Source organism: Colias eurytheme, chromosome 15, assembly GCF_061535395.1.
Source record: "Colias eurytheme isolate Ceu_HAF_F1 chromosome 15, ilColEury1 Martin Lab GWU primary, whole genome shotgun sequence".
Taxonomy (NCBI): Eukaryota; Metazoa; Arthropoda; class Insecta; order Lepidoptera; family Pieridae; genus Colias; species Colias eurytheme.
The window spans coordinates 9,030,091-9,043,186 of NC_142994.1; the positions used below are offsets into that span (position 1 = coordinate 9,030,091).

Genomic DNA, 13,096 nt, shown 5'->3' on the forward strand with positions numbered 1-13,096 from the left:
AGCATACTGAAGTCTGAAGGCTGAATTCTGAAACTACCAAGTATGAAAGCCGAGTTGCTAAGCTTCTACGGAAAGTTTGCGTAGCTCTAGTATCAGCCACTATATCGTTACGATATTTGCATATTGTAAAGCCTCTACACTTGGGAAATAAATTCGGCAGTACATACATTACTATACTAAAATATCTCCATACCAAATTTCATGAAAATTGGTTCAGTAGTTTAGGCGTGATTGAGTAACAAACAGACAGACAGAGTTACTTTCGCATTTATAATATTAAGTATGTATCAGCCACTATATCGTTACGATATTTGCATATTGTAAAGCCTCTACACTTGGGAAATAAATTCGGCAGTACATACATTACTACACTATAATATGTGGAGTATAAATGGTGTACAGGAGTTTTTATAATTTATAATAATATGTATCGCAACAATTACTTAATAATTCATAAATTATTGAGTTTGTAAGTGTTGTTGTAATATCCATACTAATATTATAAATGCGAAAGTAACTCTGTCTGTCTGTCTGTTACTCAATCACGCCTTAACTACTGAACCAATTTGCATGAAATTTGGTATGGAGATAATTTGATACCCGAGAAAGGACATAGGCTACCTTTTATTGCGAAATATGTACCACGGGCGAAGCCGGGGCGGACGCTAGTGATCTTAATAAACATATCATTCAATGACTATATCATGTGTGATACCTATGGGTAATTAAGGTGATTGTAAAAGTGTTTTTAAATATTCTTATAGTTATATTCTATATTTTCAGGTCTACAAGTATGAAGGAATGTGAACACATTATAAAGATTGCAAACGTATCTTTCAATTTGTTAAGCAAATATTTTGCGATGTCACGATTCTCGCGGGAGGTAAGTAAACAAACCGTTACCTACTTTACCTTAATATGAGATTTATTTTATTTGCTTATTTTTACTATATCAGGTATATGGTATAACTTAAATGTCTTTAAATTAAATATATCCTATTTTATTTATGTTTCTAACAATATATAATCGTTATAACTATTTTTCTGTTCATAAGTGTGCATTCATTTTTCGTTCTTGAAAATTTTTATTGTACATGTCCACAGAAAACCTATAACCATTTGTCAAAATATAAAAGATGTAACGACCAAAGCATGTCGAACATACGCTTCAACATAATATATGGATACTAAACGTTGGTTTGATAGTTTTTAGGTTTCAGTCCAAAGATCTCACATCGTTTCCTTCAGTCGTTGCCTTGCTTATAATATTGAAGATACTTCCTTTAGGTAAATTTTGATATCCACAAATATTCTGGAGTATAAAATTAGGCTAATAATTAATTGTGAAGATTAATAGTCTTCTTTTAATGTCATTAAAATTGATACTTTGCCACTTAAAGGGTTGTATTCTTTTTTATAAACTTAAGAATCTATGTGTGACATGGATACTTTGTTAAAGTGAAACTTTTATTACATCGTCTCAAACTTTTTGGTCTGTGTAGCGCATGTCGCGTGTATCGCGGCTGCCGAGTAGGTATACCTACTCGGCAGCCGACCGTCACGCGACATGCGCTACACAAAGCAGTGTTCGAAACCGTTCGAACAGTTTCACTTTTACCGTGGTTTCATAAAACCACACAACATTTTTTATTATTTTTATTCTATTTAGCTTTTGCTTAAAATATACATACTGGTATGTCTAAAACGCCGTCACTTTGCCCGAACAGTACATCTATTATAGTAAATAATAATAATATCTTCGTGCTTTGCTCAATTTCTCACTTACTTTGTTTCGATCTCTATAATCTATATCTATGAGCAAGACTACATCTATTATAACAAAAGCAATCAAGTAGTGTATCAAAACTTTCCACAAATCTTGTGGTTATAGACCGGGAGATACTGACACAAAATTTCGAGTCATTTGTAACAAGGATGGCGGTTCTACAGGGGTCTTAGTACGCAATGACAAAAAGAAAAATGATGGTGTGAACGCTGGTACCGGTGGCTTAGTCGCGTGGGCGTTTGTCGAACTCGTCGGAAAAATAGCGCAAGTCAAACGATTTGTAACACAAAACTTTTAGAATTTACCGATAGCCCATAAAAAAGTAGTAGGCGGTAGTGTCATGCCATACTTTTCCGGTGTGACTTACAGCCCGCCATACCGACGCGAATGTGTTGATTTAAATAAAACAATCATTCAACCATTTGTACCAGGCTAACTTTTGCACAGGTAACTATCGTCGTGCAGCCATTTACGAAAATCGCCATGCCATACTTTTCGGACGATTCCAAAGGGTCGCCATACCGCCGAAAATCTGCAAAAAATTTTTATTTCGCCAAACTTTTTGTACCAGTATTGCATTTGGATTTTTGGAGAGTATTTGATAAAATGTGACCATTATTATATTTGCCATACTTCTAGTAGGGGGAAAAAGTGCTGTTATACTTGAAAACTTAATTTATTATTAATTTATATAAGTGAAGATTTCCAACACTTAGATCTTTGAAATTTTGTATTTATATTTGTTGATCCTCAAACTTACAGGAAAAATAAGTGCCATACTGTTACAAATCGTTTGACTTTCGCTATTTTCCGACGAGTTCGACTAACGCCCACGCGACTAAGCCGCCGGTACCAGCGTTCACGCCATCGTTTTTCTTTTTGTCATTGCGTACTAAGACCCCTGTAGAACCGCCATCCTGTTACAAATGACTCGAAATTTTGTGTCAGTATCTCCCGGTCTATTAGTCCCTCTTGATGTACCCCTTTCCCTAAATAAGGATTATGAAAATCTAAGTTGTAACAGATATTAAGTACTGTTTACAACGTAATTTATCGAATTTTGAACAAATACTAATAATTCCCTTTTTTTTATTACTAAAAGTATATTTTATTCTTGCCAAGTAAATACAAACATATTATTTTATAATTTTATTTACCTATATATTTTAGTGGCTAATTTATCGTCCACTTATAACTGAGTCAGAATTTTTTAAAAGCTTTTTCTATTTCAAAACGTTATTCATTTTTCAAATAAATCTTCTTGCAAAGTCATATGATTTTTATGAAATCGTTTATACCGTAGCAGTGATATTGAAATAATCAATATGCACGGTCTGCTCTGAAGCCCTCGCTTCTCTACATTTCGAATTCATGACCAGTAAGCAAAATTTTTATTGAACCGTACTTGCTTTGACCACAAATACTCCTAACATAAAATATTTCTAGAAGAGTTCAAAGTGCAAATTCTACAGTTTCCAACTGTTAAACAGCTGCGCGAAGTTATTTGAAATGGATATCCTATAACTTTTATCGTGCGACGTTGAAGTCGCAACACAACGCTGACTTTAAGTGCACAAGTTTATGAAAAATGTTTCTTTAAAAAGTTCGAGTGGAAAGGCTTGATAGGATATTATATCAGTACCCTGAGAACATAATAATACGCTACAGAGCACACTTGTTTCGAAATATGATTTCATTCTCTTGCATATTTTGAATCGAGTTGCATAATTTTCGACGCCTACAAAATTATATAGCTTTAATTTATGATGGGGTTAAAAGACAGCAATTAAGGCTGCCATATAAATAAATCCATATAATATAAGAAAATACACGTGCAACGTTTTATAGGATTTACATACCTAGTAACTTTACTAGGTATAAATGGCATTAGCTGTTGAAATGATGAATTAGTATAAGTGTTACGTGTTTGTTGAGGGAAAAAAAATACATTTAAAGCAATATTTGAATTTTTTATATCAATTTGATCATCAATGAAACCATAACAACGCAGTAATGATGTAGGAAATATTAAAGCTTTATCGAGGTATGTCTACAGAAATATCAGCTATGATGTACGCGAGTGCCGTCCAGAAAGCTGTGCACATATCAAGTTCCTCGGGGCTCTCCACGTTCATAGTATCTCCTTCTGTATGGTGAAACCAGAAGTACTTTTCATTTGCATTATGTAAACTAGCTCCTGGCACTCCAGTTTTTATAAGCACTTGAATATCAGACCCTGGCTTATCAGATTCAACTAGCGTCGAAGCGTTGATCGACTCGAATAATTTTAATATCTCACCAATAATACAACGAGCTTCTTGTGTCCCAGCAACGGACAATCCTAGTGGAGCAAATGTTCCTTCATCAGATTCCATAATAAAGTTGATATTGTGACTTTCATTTCGGTGTTTCTCTTCATATGCATAAGCTCCTATTAATCCAAACTCTTCAGCCGTCCAAAAGATAGTTCTCACTGTTCTTTTCGGTCTCAAATTCAATCTTTTTAAAATAACAGGAGCAGCCCAGCTCACAAATAAGCCACCACCATCGTCCATAGCTCCTTGACCGACATCCCAGCTATCAATATGACCAGAAACAATCACTAATTTTTCTGGATTATCCTTGCCTTTCAAATCTATAAGGGTATTTCTGGAAATTTTCATTTCATATGAACTGGTCATTTTAATATTTAAAACAACTTTTTCGCCTCTATCATGGAATCTTCGGATTAAATCTGCATCTTCCAACGTAATTGCTGCTGTAGGTATTTTTGTAATGTTTTCAGCATAATTTTGTGAGCCGGTGTGTGGTGTATAGATTGAAAACGGTGCTATTGATCTGACTAAAGATGCAACTGCGCCTTTTTCAGCGGCTTTAGCAGCACCTTGAGATCTGTATACAGCAGTTTCGCCATACGTTGTGAATACTGGGTCATATAATACTATTTTACCTTCTATGTCTTTAACAGGGGTTTCATCCAGTTTTTCAAAACTAGAAAGTACAATTACTTCTGCGGTAATTCCCTCCGGCGGGGTACTAACGCTTTTCCCGAGGCCCAACAATGCAATAAGTTTTGATCGTGGTTCCAACATAGTAATTTTTTCTTGTTCCCTGACCCAGTGAGGAACCTGCAACAAAAATCATGATAAAAAAATAGAGCAATTTATCAAATAAAGGGATTATATACTTGTTGAAGATTCGACGTGAATGATAAGTGCTATTTTATCAGGTAACCTACATAATATTATTATTATTCAATTCGAGATTTTAATAATATGGTGTCCCACAACACATTGAAGTTCTCTAAAGAGCCTCTACGTGTTGGACCTGTGTCCCCATGTAACCCTTAAAAAAGGACCGGGTATTTTCATTCCGATGGTAAATACCCGTGAATTATGGAGAGATAAAAAATATTTAAATCATATTATTTTGATGTTTTCGATATTATCAATTATATTATAGGATGTAATACTATCCGCGCTGAAATTTAAAGCTAATTACCTCAAGCTCCTCGGTTATAATGTCGTTAAGCTCCTCTTCCTTAGTCAACTCTATCATATAATCTATGGAGTCTTCGAGCACTTGGGACCCCGATATACGGGCACCAAACTTGTCCACAAATTTAGCCAATCTGAAAATATTATCGTCTTTATTAATCTAATGTATTATTATCGTAGCGAGATGATGAACATAAAAATATCTTTGTTATTATTTAACAGGCTGTTTTGAAATAATTCGTTTGAAAAAAAACTACCAATTTTAGAAGCTGTTTTGTAAATAAAATTATATTTCATTTAATTTCTTTTTTTTATTAATATATAATTCAATAGTTTCCTTTCTATATTTGTAGTAAGTAATAAGTTATTTATTTTTATAACAATATAAATTACATATACCTACACATATTGACCCAGTTATTATTTTTATTAAAACTTTATCTCCTTGAGAGCTAAATGAATATTATAAAATGAATTCAAATATGCTAAATTTGAAAAAAGGGATTGTAGCCGTACAAAAAAATCGTTCCTTATATTACTCACTCATCATAAGTTTTACTTTTAAACTCTCCTTCAAGCACATATTTAAATATCTGTTCCTTCACATCTTGGTAAGAAGAAATCTCGTTTATTAAATCATCACCCAAGAGAGACCTACATTTATCTGAACTTTTTGGCAACGACTTTGCCTCACTTATAGTTATAATAAGGAAAATTACGGCGATACGGCCGAAAGAATACATTTTTCCGCCGCCGCCTCTAAAATATTGCGATGTTGTGATAAGCAGAAAACCCTTTTGTTAAGCGTCTATCTTATCAGCCAGAAGAACAAAAATTAGAGATATCATTGGAGAAAGAGGAACGGCACTTTATAGTTAATGCCATGAAATGGATAATACAGAGATAAGTTAAGATGAGATCGAATTCCGTATATGATAGCAAGGTTGCTTTGCGTCATATAAGATTTCAATTTTAAATTATACCTACTAAATACAGCATTTCAAACATCAAGTTCATTATTATTAACATTAACAATAACAATATATTTAACAAGTATCGCGTGATAATTGAATGCGTCGTTAACAAAAGGGTCGTGTAATTTCTAAAGGTCAGTTCAATAAGTAAGAGTTATGACGTCCCATTACTCACTCGTGATATGTCTTCCCTTTGAATGGGCCGGAGATGACATAATCTATAATATCCTGAACCACGGTATCATAAGATGCTATTTCGTCAGCTAAATTGCCAATGTCGCACGACTTTAATTCGGTATAGGACTTTTTCCTTGGCGCACTTTGCACTTCACTCAGGATAATTACAAGTATCAATTTAGATATTGCTAGATACATCGTAAATACTTTTATCGTAACACGTCCTTACTCGAGGATGTTGATAATGGTCTGGTCTAGGAGGATAGTAAACAACGCAAGGATCAATTGAATGCAGTAGTTCGTAATGGATTCCATAAAGCATAATCTGCTATGAATAGTAAAGAGAATGAAGTAGAATTTTAATACCGAGTAACCGCATAAATCTTTGAGAACTAATTAGTAGTTTATAATACACTAGCTTTCCGCCCGCGGCTTCGCCCGTGTTTTCAAAGAAAAACCCGTTCCCGTAGGATTTCCGGGATAAAACCTATCCTATGTCCTTTCTCGGGTATATGGAGATATCTCCATACCAAATTTCATGAAAATTGGTTCAGTAGTTTAGGCGTGATTGAGTAACAGACAGACAGACAGAGTTACTTTCGCATTTATAATATTAGTATGGATTAATTTTATAGAATATGAATATGAAATAATTATTTGTTTGCTATATATAAATTTTAATAAAATTTCAGGTTTATTTCATTTACTAACTCAATTACTGTGTTTCAATCACTGGGAATTGTTTCTCATGTTTGAATATTTATACGTTACTCAATCAATATAATATATAAAATACAAAGATATATATATTATATGTGAATAGTACAATAACACTAATATATAAGGTCAGTACAATAAACATGGAAATCAACGGTTTAACGGTGTCATTCGAGCGAGTCTGAACTAAAATACCGCTTTTATTCGCGCTGCCTGCACAATGGCAATTGTATGAAAATAAAAATAAATAAAAGCGGGCCAGTTAAACCACTTAATCATTTTGCTAAAATATCCAAAGTTATTGTATGTATTTTTTTATATGTTTTAATCTTTGAAGACGATAGGAAATCGTCTAGACAAATTTCTTATCTGAATGGTACTACAACTTGAGATCAGCGTGGTACAAATTGGCTGTACCAGGAAGACTTTGTAGTTAACTTTTGGTATGATAAACATAGATTTATTGATCAAATCAGTAGAGTCAAGAGTAAAATCTAAGGGTAAAATAATAAGAATTATACATGGGTCTTCAATTAAGTACATAATATTACCCTTTAAGGAAACTTGAAGAGATTCAATTTTAAATTCAGATTTTCTGATTGAAAAAAAATCTTAGGTACTAACTTTTGTAACCAGGCAAATTAAATTTTATTTAATGTTTATCTAGATTGCTGTTTATCAAAATTATTTTATTACTCAGTATTATAAATGTTACTGTATTTTATGCACTTGTGCATTGCTATATTATGATCTTTTAATCCAGGAAGTTAATAATAAAATAATAAATATATTTGTAATAAATTTATTTGTAAATCTAATTTTATTCATTTGGTTTTCCTAGTGAGTATTTACTATTTACCCTCAGCCAATTTTTTATACAGTTTCTAGATGTTATGGTGACAAATAAACATTCTTTCTGTCTTTCTATTAGGTGTATGTACTATGTATATCTGTTATTAAAAAAACTAGTATATTTGCAACTTATATACTAGAATAACAAATTGGCTCTAGAAATTGCTAGAAATTACTACCCTATGTCATCAATAATACTTTCTTCCGCAGGTAAATCCGCGAGACACAGATCCCTCAAAATTGAACTTATAGGTGTGGGTATAATCATAGAAGTGAATTTACAGTTATTCGAATTACGAATCCTGCTTTGATACTATTGCACCCTATCTTTATTGTACTTCAATTTAAAAAAAATGTCTAGATTAGCTTAACTGTACTATCTATCATAATACAGTTAATAAATGCAACGGCAAATACATATGACGGCGCGCCGATAATTACTGAACTAAATAATAATTATCTAGCATAGTTGATTTCACGTAGTTAAATCGTTTGTTTTGATTGTCAATGTCAAAGTATTATGTTGTGTTGCCAGTAATGAAAATATTGTGAAGTAAGGTTGACACATGACATTATAAAAATAAGAGCGGGTAGTCCAGAATAGGGTAGTGGGTTGGCACGATGGTGACAGCTGACATTCTACTGTCAGTTGTGCACGGAGGCGCACGCGTACTAACCTATTGGCTCTTAATCTGTTTCCATCTTGATTGTTACGCAAAATTGTGAAGTACTGTAAACTTTAATAAACTATCTGATTGGCGTTTGAGAAAGTAGTGAGTTTATTTCGGTGTTCCCATCACTACTAAACCACCGCTATGTCTGATAACGGAGATCATACCGCCGAGCCTTCCGACGTTCCGTTACATATATCATTTTAGTTGGAAGCTATGGTTGGATGGAAGCCAAACTTTTGCGTGCCGTGCCGTTGAAGTTTGTATAATTGAAATATCACAAGCAAACACTAAATTCTTCCTCGCTTTTTCTGGAAACCTACACGCCATGCTATATTTTTTTTGTCTTTTTATTATGACAAGCTGGTCCGTGCATTATAGACCAATTTTTTATGTGTAAATTTGGTCCATTTGTGATAATTTGAAGGCACTTTATTTCTTTGTAAAAAACAAGTAACTCTATTAGGTTTTTTCACATATAAAAATATCCAATCTTTCCACAACATAGCTTGTCCCAATATACTGACTAGATTCGCTATCACAACAAAATGTACTTTATGGTTCGGAAGTTTATGTACCGCAAGTGCAATAAAAATCATGAAGCAATTTCGTTGTCACATGCCACAGTATAGACATATCGATCGGAGAATGGGGACAATACTATACTTTGTGCTTTCACATTTTTACCAAAGTTATTTATTGACTAGCTGAAACATGAGGCGTCTGTGTTAAAATAACTGTCCATTTTCCATGTCCATATATTATCACAAACGTAAAATGCTATTAACTTTAAATTGGTAAATTAGCTTGTAATTTTAATGCCCATAGATTTCCTTTTCTTTTGATTCGATATTAATTCACAACCCGGTGCGGTGAGCACTGAGCACATCTTGCGTCTTAATTTATAAATCTTGACAATAAACACTATCTGTAATATTTAAAACTATGACTCAAAATATAAGCGTTAAATATTATAGTTACTCAGCAAATTTTATATTATCAAGCAACTACCTTTGATTAGAATAGCTATGCTTTGTTTAATTTTAATTATAATATATTTTTGTTGTTAACGTTTTGTTGTTATTTTGTTGTTGTTATATTTTTGTTTTGTATGTCAGTATTTATACCATAAAAATTATTTATAGTTTCATGTGTTATCATTGAGTATTATTTGTGGATAATATTAATAACTAAAAAACGATGTAGCAAGTGTTTAGCTAATGGTTAATTTAGGAATTATTTACTATTAAATATTTGTAACGATTTAGCATTACATTATTTTATTTGTACGCAGACAATTATAATGTTGCATTTATTAAATAAAGACAAAAAAAATTAATTGTAGCTCAATTAAAAATGTCAAAATGTGGTTTCCTTTTTGAATGGCTCTGAATATTAATTAATCCAGACACACTCATTCAAATTCTTGCTTGTTAGCATAGACGTAGAGATAGGATATATTACAGTATAAATATAAATAAAACTAATCGCTGTTATCATAATATGAGACGTCACTGATACAATAATTTCTATAAATACTATAACGTTATAAATCATATCTCGATTTTTCATGGCTCTTATATTATGCTCTTAAATGTAATTTTGTTTCGTTATTTAAGAATACCAGGTACAGAGATAAATCTGCCTTATTCTGTATTCATTAGAGTCGTTATTGTTATCTTTGAATAAATATAATAAAACCAAAACCTTTGTTATATTACGTTTATTTCATTATTTATGTCACATGGATAATTTGTATTTTATATGGCTAGCCAGTACTAAAATTGACGTTATAACAGTGTTAATAATACAATAGGAAAAGTAACATGAGATTGATATTTTGTATTTACATTTTTATATTTTTAAATGCAGTGTCATGTAGTCGACATTTTCAAAGAGCCATACAATATACGCTTCAGAATGACTGTGCTAATTTCGTTAATGATACTTTGAGAGAAGAAATTCAATCGTATAAAAATATTGTCGAAGATATTATGTACGAAATCACATCGAATCCATTGAGAGACAGATTTTACAACCAGTAAGTATGATGATAAGTTTCAAATCGACTCTAAAGGAGTCGGTTACATACAAACATACAAATGAAGCGAATAGTGAATAAATGAAGCGTGTTAAAAATAACGTAAAATTTGATATTCGTTAGGAAACAATAACATAATTAATTCAAGCTCAAATTAATACAATTCGCCTTCGTTCAACGTCTCAGTTACCCCGTTTGAACCAACAGTACTGTGTACGAATTTGACCTCTTGTAATAATTTCACAGCATCGGTTTGAAGTTCAAAGCATAATGATAAGATACGACTCACCCACTTATTTCATTCATTATTAATTAATCGCAATACAAGTGTATCTAATGCCAGTCGTGTAGTTATGAATCTAAAAAATGTTGTATTTTATTTCATTTTATACTTCGAGACTGTATATTCATTATCAATAATAAACAGATATGATGATTGTGATTTAGACAATGCATTAATAGAAGAAATTAAAAGTTATAAAAATGTTACAATGAAAATAATGAATGATATAATAAACACTGACTTAGGAGCGAATATGTATGAAAAGTAGGTAAGTTGGATACGTTCTATTGTTTCCACAATAATTCTTATGAACATTTGTGTGTTTTTGTTTGTATTAAATCATCGCTGTCTTTATACTTATTAAACTGTAATTTAATTAATAAAATAACTCCCTTTACTAATTCTCTACGAAAACGTTAACTTTTGATCGTTTAAATTATTTAAAATCATTATAATTTATAGGTATACTGAATTCATTGACAAATTTGGTGCTCGTCCTTCCGGCACTGATGTATTGGAACAGTCTATAGACTATATGGTCAATCTAACCATTGGAGCAGGAATTAAAGATGTGACAACCGAAGAACTAGAGGTAAACAATGTTAATGTAGAAATTATTATTATAGTTTAAATAATAATTATTGTACAAAATAATTGTAATATTTACTTTTCAGGTGCCGCATTGGGTACGAGGCTTTGAATCGGTGCAAATGCTTGAACCTCGTATAAAGAAAATTGCAGTTCTTGGACTTGGTCCAAGTGTATCCACACCAAGTGAAGGTATCACAGCTGAGTTAATAGTATTAAGAAGTTTTAGTGACCTTGATAAATTATCAAAGGAGGATGTTAAAGGAAAGATTGTTTTATTCGACGAGGTTTACACAAATTATGGAGAAACAGTCATATATAGAGTCGAGTCGGCATCTAGAGCAGCCAAAAAAGGAGCTGTTGCATCACTTATAAGAAGTGTAACGCCATTCTCTTTATATACTCCTCATACTGGATACCAACACTATGAAAAAGATGTACCAAAAATACCGACTGCAGCCATTACTGTTGAAGATGCTGCTTTATTAAGAAGATTATATGAGAAAAAGGAGAAAATTGTTCTTAACATTAAAATGTTTAGTACTTATGATAGAAAGAAGTCTCGAAACACAATTATAGATTTCAAAGGAAGCAAATATCCAGATAAGTATGTCATTGTATCCGGACATATTGACAGTTGGGACGTCGGTCAAGGTGCAATGGACGACGGTGGTGGTATGATGATAAGTTGGTTTGTCCCCGTGGTGTTGAAACATTTCCAAATCCGACCGAAACGAACTCTTCGGGCTATTTTGTGGACTTCAGAAGAGGCGGGGTTAGTCGGTGCTCAAGCATATTTAAAACGTCATTTAGACGAACTAGACAAAATTAATTTTATAATGGAATCTGACGAAGGTACGTTTAAGCCTCTTGGCTTAGACGTGGGCGGCTCAAAGACAGCACAATGTATAATAGCTGAAATATTAAAACTGTTTCCAACGATAGACAAAATGACAGAGAGTGGAAGCCCTGGCTCGGATATAATACTTTTTATCAAGAAAGGAATCCCCGGGGCGTCGTTATTAAACGAAAATGATAAATACTTCTGGTTCCACCACACAGAGGCGGATACGATGGAGGTTCAGAAAATGGAGGATGTCGTTAAGTGTGCCGCTTTTTGGACAGCTATATCTTATGTTATTGCTGACTTATCGGTTGATATCCCTCGACAGTAATAGAAATCTTAACACGCGCTTAAAAAAGACACATATCGTAAATAAAATCATACATTTATTTTATAAGGTTGCTTATTTTCTAAATTCTTGAAGAAAAAAACTTTTATATTTTCTGAATTTATAATTATATGACCTTACCTAGTGCATAAGCTATTAAAAAATAGAATTCGGTCTACTGAATTGTTAGAAAATCAAGATGTCGGAAACAATACAAACTTTGGAAGTGAAAGCATTGTTCTTGGCAAGTCGTTGAATCTAGGAAAATGAATGTATTGTAAAAGCTTTCAGCATTCCAATTGATTTCCAGAATGTGCAGGAATGAAAGTTCGCAAGAA

The 13,096-nt window shown here is 32.6% G+C and overlaps 2 protein-coding genes across 3 annotated transcripts; one reads left to right on the forward strand and one right to left on the reverse strand.

Moving 5' to 3' along the window:
* Positions 1-3,747: 3,747 nt before the first annotated feature.
* Positions 3,748-6,688, reverse strand: LOC149902504 (carboxypeptidase Q-like). Of its 2 annotated transcripts, none has more exons than XM_090110057.1 (3): positions 6,433-6,688; positions 5,288-5,417; positions 3,748-4,914 (listed from the first exon to the last, which is right to left on the reverse strand). In XM_090110057.1, the coding sequence occupies exons 1-3, from the start codon at positions 6,630-6,632 to the stop codon at positions 3,823-3,825; spliced, it is 1,422 nt and encodes a 473-aa protein (XP_089966183.1). In that variant the 5' UTR covers positions 6,633-6,688; the 3' UTR covers positions 3,748-3,822. The 2 variants fall into 2 exon arrangements, with proteins under 2 accessions (XP_089966183.1, XP_089966184.1); XM_090110058.1 differs by lacking the exon at positions 6,433-6,688 and adding an exon at positions 5,827-6,050.
* A 4,358-nt stretch (positions 6,689-11,046) lies between these two features.
* On the forward strand, positions 11,047-12,827 carry LOC149902505 (carboxypeptidase Q-like). Its single transcript, XM_090110023.1, has 3 exons — positions 11,047-11,262; positions 11,461-11,590; positions 11,673-12,827. Exons 1-3 carry the CDS (start codon positions 11,069-11,071, stop codon positions 12,759-12,761), a joined length of 1,413 nt encoding a protein of 470 aa, XP_089966149.1. The 5' UTR covers positions 11,047-11,068; the 3' UTR covers positions 12,762-12,827.
* The last annotated feature ends 269 nt before the right edge of the window (positions 12,828-13,096 follow it).